Source organism: Salvelinus sp. IW2-2015, linkage group LG18, assembly GCF_002910315.2.
Source record: "Salvelinus sp. IW2-2015 linkage group LG18, ASM291031v2, whole genome shotgun sequence".
Classification (NCBI taxonomy): domain Eukaryota; kingdom Metazoa; phylum Chordata; class Actinopteri; order Salmoniformes; family Salmonidae; genus Salvelinus; species Salvelinus sp. IW2-2015.
This window is the reverse complement of record NC_036858.1, coordinates 3,785,896-3,791,292: the sequence shown is the minus strand read 5'-3', so window position 1 is coordinate 3,791,292 and position 5,397 is coordinate 3,785,896. Positions and strand designations below refer to the sequence as shown.

Here is a 5,397-nt window from a genome sequence, read left to right as displayed (position 1 = left end):
ACAGACAGACAGACAGACATCTTCTAGTCATGGTAGCCAAAATAATGGGCAACTGGGCATTTTTATACATGACCCTAAGCATGATGGGATGTTAATTGCTTAATTAACTCAGGAACCACACCTGTGTGGAATCACCTGCTTTCAATAYACTTTGTATCMCTCATTTACTCAAGTGWTTCTTTTAGTTTGGCAGTTACCTTAGCAACGTGCATGCCCCGCCCACCTGAGGATCTGTCTATTTCCTGTGTTTGAGGGGTGTAAATCCACTTGTCACTTAAATATCGCTGGCTTGATTGCTTTCCTTTCAGTACTGCGACTTTGATACTCTTGCCTGTTGTTTTTTTTCCCATTAACGTTACGACCGGGGAAATGTTTGTAATGGCCTGTCAAACGCACCCCGGTAAGGCCTGAAACGAGCTCAATGGAATAAATTGTCTTTCCGTTGCATCTACAAGAACGTTAAAGCTTCGTCAGGGATTTAAACGCATCGTCTCGACACATCACAAGAAAGATCATTTTATTTTGATCCTTTTTGGTGGATTTGAAATGAAATGAAAACAACTTCCAAAAAGGAACAGTCAGATTCTAGATATGTCTGATCTCTCAAACAATGTAAAGCCTGTTGATTTTTTATCTGAGGGTATCCTGATATTGACACACTTGTTGAATGATGCAACAGAACGTGACAACAACAGTAATTGATAAGGCAGGCTAGTGCAGGTGGGCCTAGACAGAACAGGTTTCTGGTGGTCGCAGCCCTAATGCACCGTTTTATCTTCATTTATTCATCAATAAAAATACACAAAGTGTATTTATGCAAATTCAGCACGTATGAGTGCATTCTAAGAATAGTTTTTGTTGTTTAAATTTACAATAAATGTAATTCCTGAATTCCCCCAAAAATCCCTGAATTCCATTCATTATTTGTTCGTGCCAGTAAAATGTTTTATGTGACATAATTCAGTCAATATCTGATGGGTTTTAAAAAGCTGATCGGGGGCTATGTTGTAACTTTAATGTGTTACAGAGTTGATGTTTAAGTTAATTCATTGAGCTGTATCTAAAGATATTTCTTTACAGTTATTTACATGCCTTGCGACAGGAAGTAGAGAGTGAACGCGCTAGTTAAGTGCAATTAACAGGTGATTATTTTTGGCTCATTTGCGCTAGCAGCTTGCTGGCATTGTTCTGTAGAATCTAAAGTTGTTAAATGTAACGTGATCAAGTATTATTACTAAAGGCTATGCTACTAGCATAGTGTCACCCCGGAGGTGTTTTACGGTCGTCAGACATTGTTGGCCTGAAAGATGAGGTAAAACTGTCATTCAGATGGTCGACATGAACATAACGTAGCAGGTTACCAAGTAGAGCTTCGTAGTTACGTTTTGATGTATGGGTTGCCGTGGATCGAACCAAATTCACCATTGCCACCCACATTTCCATGACGAGTGCTAGTTTTCTGGTTGTGTGGGAGTGGCTGATGTCATTCACTTACAGCAGTGAGCCRGGAGAGAGGCAGTGCTGAGCAGAATTGGCTGTATTTTTTAATTCTTTCAACAACAACAAAAAATATCAGTGGCTTTAGCCCTACACTCATTAAAAACATAGCTAAATACCAGTTCATTGAAAATGTGTCCCATCCATATTTTTGTGCAGCTGGCAGGCAGCTCACTGACTCTGTCTCATCTGAGCCTAGGCTAATTMTTTGCTGGAAACAGTGCCGTTTACCCTCCCATCACTAGAGCAACTCATCAACACCAAAAATAACATTCCAATGTAACCCAACCTCAGATGTAGGTCTACCTTAGAAGTAAGCTATGTTATTAGACTAGTAAGTAGCCTTCTGTCTTACAGTTCAGACGTAGCCTTTTCATGTAGTTAATTACCAAAAGTAACCTCTTTGGCCTCATGGGTCGAATGTTATTAATATTTTATTAACCCATTCATAAAGATTTTATTTTTTTAACTGACGAAAATCCGGTGTTTATGTCAAACGGTTTTGTTATATTTCCATCTTCTGTGATAAAGTGTAATATAAAGTGTAATATTGGGATGAAAACTCCAAATGTAATACATGTCAACTCTATATCTGACATGGTCCAGGTGTCTTCTTTCTTTAAACCCATAACCATGTGTTTGAGGTGTATACTTCTGTATCAAAGTAGATTTGTTTAAGACTACCAAGAAACACTCTGTGTGACCCTGATTTAACCCACTGCAGTATTCATGGGAAATGTGTGTCTGTGTGAGGCTGTGTGTGTCCATGTTAAGTGTGAGGCTGTGTGTGATGTGTGAAGCTGTGTGTGATGTGTGAGGGCTGTGTGTGATGTGGTGTGTGAGGCTGTGTGGAGTGCTTGTGTGGTGTGTGTGTGTGTTGTGTGTGTGTGTGTGTGTGATGGTGTGTGTTGTGTGTGTGGTGTGTGTGTGTGTGTGTGTGCTGTGTGTGTGGTGGTGTGGTGTGTGTGTGCGTGTGTGTGTGTACAATATGACCACTTTACTTTAAATGAACTTGCTGTATTTTTACACCCTGCCGTACAGACGAGTATCTAATTTGCATAAAGCAATATAAAAAGTTTTATTCTAATTTCAGAAATTGTTATAGACTCTCAGTCCTGCATGACTATTTGTTAATAACATGACCACACTACTTTACATTATAGGGCTTAAAGGAATGAAATTATATATTATGCCTAATTTGCATATTAAATGATTCATTTGCATAATACAACATTTTAATGTGATTTTTTTGTTTTATTTTAGTCATCTCTGTGAACCTTGAAAATGTCAAAACAATATGACCATCCTATCTTGAGATATTTTCAGTTATTGGACAAAAGTAAGTAAGCATTTMACTGTAAGGTTTACACCTGTTGTATTCGGCGCAAGTGTCAAATCAAATTTGGTGTCGAATTTAGAAATCCGGACAGGTGAGTTGGTGCCTTATTGACAACAGATTATAGTAGCATTAACCTTTTCTGATCTCTTGAAAATAAGATATTTCAGCAATGGTAAGTCTTATCCTCATGAAATAAAGCGTTCTGTGTTCCTGACAAGCCGCTCTATAATTTGGAATGCAAAGTATAACACCAGAACCACAGTTTCATTTTGTCCCCTAACACCCTACTTAAGTAGCTAGGAGATGCAGCTAGCTATCTATACAGTAACTAGCTAACGGTAGCGAGTGGAGCAGATAATGYAACCTTGCTAGCTAACGTTAGCTAAACAGAGTCAGTGCAGCTGTTCTCTCACAGCTGCGTAATGGGATCGCCAGATTAGCTACCTAGCTAGCTAATTTAGCAACCGCACAACCACTCGAAGGACAGTTGAGAAGCAGGAAGCGGCGCTTGGCAGTATATCTTACCCCCCTTGCAGGGCGTCCTGTGCTGGCTGTGCTGGGCGCGGTAGCCCTCCACTACCTCCCACTCTCCGTTGTCCCTCTTGATGGGGAAAGAGACGCTGAGGACGTGGTTGCAGGGCTTGATGATGCGGAGAATCCCCTTCACTCGTTTCATCTTCTGCTCGGGGGTCTCCTTGCTCTTCAGGTCCTCAACAAGCTTGTCCTGAACGATGGCGGCTCCGCGGTCGAAGAAACCCTCCACCATGCGRAAGAARTTGGGGTCGTCGGGCTGTTCACTATACTGTCGGACCCGCATCAGAGCGGCGGATGCTGGGAGAGCAGAGTCCACGCAGCCCGAGGCCAGGGCACTGCCCGCACTGCGGGATAACAGCTCCCCGAAGTACCGGTACATGATTGGTCTAATTGACTAAACGTTTAACGTGGGGGGGAACAACAGCAACAGGGGGTAGCTATCTATCTATTAACCGATGAGAGGGATGAATGAACAGCACAGCAGCACACCTTCACTGTGTCCCCTCTTCCGACTGAATGGCCGTTGGAAAGGCGCGCCCGTTAGCTTTAAGTCTGCGCTGACCACCTAGGCTAGGACGCCTCCGGGACCGGGATGCACGCGGAAGAGGAGGGCACAGTTCTATGAAGGAGGTTCATTTCGGGCCGCGCGTCCGCAAGAGACAGAAAACAAAGCGCGATCCCGTGTGTCCCTTTTAAATGCMGTTGTAGGTGGTCTATGTCAAATGTTTATTGTGCAAGTGCGATATATAGCCTACATATTCACAGATAAATCCAGCTTCTGAATCTTCTAATGAGACAATTGTGGAGTTATTCTGATGGGATCCTGAGCATTTAATTTTGTGGTATGCTAGGTCCCAATGTCTGCACACAAAAATGTCCAGTGTAAACAAATATACATAATTAACACTGCAAATAACATTTCAAGGTCTCAAAGGGTTTTTTGGGTCAGTATGGTTCCACRTAGAACCACTATCCTTACCAAAGAACCCTTGAGGAACCCACATTGTTTATGTGTAGGCTTCTCAAACATTTAACACTGTTATGGTGTCTTTATGGTTCCACACAGACAACACATTCGGTGTTGATTTAACACTTTGGAGAGTTTCCTGTGTACTATGATAGTCTGACCGAAAATAATGGAAATCAAAACATTTATTTTTTGTAAGAGGTAGTTATTTTAATGAGAAAGTAAGACCAAAGAATGTAGGCCAATGTAACAGTATAGCTTCCGTCCCTCTCCTCGCCCCTACCTGGGCTTGAACCAGGGACCCTTTGCACACACCGACAACAGTCACCCATGAAGCATTGTTACTCATCGCACCTGGTGTATAAGTGTATAAGTAGAAGCATGACAGGAAGTGTCTGCTCAGAGAGACAGGTCTGCACCCAGCGGAGACTGGCTGAGGTAAAGAATGAGCTGAGCCAGTGGTTCTGACATGCAGATACGGATCTGCACTTTGTCTCTCTCTCCTCTTTCCCTTCCAAAGGGTCGCCTCTCCTGCTTTGATCAGCTCAGATAGAGGGAGGGAGAGAGAGATCAAAGAGTGCATATATCATTTTATTGTAGTTATTTTTGAATGATTATATTATTTATGGCTGTCCTCAATTGCTGTGTTTGTCAGTAGGACTAATTTACTGCCTGGTCTGGGGTCTTAGCCAATCATAAACCAGAGATAAGACAGCGTCCAATCAGGATGTGACCCTCTGACCAACCTGTTTTTCCTTTGCTAGGTCCAGGGTGCACTCTCTTCTGTACCACCACGAGTAGAAGAGATCTCCCGGAGTGACAAGAGTATGAAGGGTAGTGGTCTAATACCTAGCGCTCCCCTCCTCTCGCCCCTGGCAGAGGTCCATTTTGAGACGTGCCCCCTCTCTTGTCCACTGATGACCTGCTTTAACAAGACACACACACCGGCAGCAGGTTCTATCTGGTGCTCTCTCCCTGGCAGCTCAACTCTCACTGCTCTCTCCCTGGCAGCTCAACTCTCACTGCTCTCTCCCTGGCAGCTCAACTCTCACTGCTCTCT

General features: G+C 43.0%; 1 protein-coding gene across 1 annotated transcript in view; it reads right to left on the bottom strand.

The window, feature by feature from the left end:
• The window catches only part of LOC111978192 (glutamate dehydrogenase, mitochondrial), a 346,877-nt gene extending 342,909 nt beyond the window's left edge, over positions 1-3,968 (bottom strand). Inside the window, exon 1 of the mRNA XM_070448220.1 lies at positions 3,302-3,968. Within this exon, the coding sequence (XP_070304321.1) occupies positions 3,302-3,749 (448 nt within the window). The 5' untranslated portion in view covers positions 3,750-3,968. The remainder of the gene's footprint in view (positions 1-3,301) is intronic.
• Between the last annotated feature and the right edge of the window lie 1,429 nt (positions 3,969-5,397).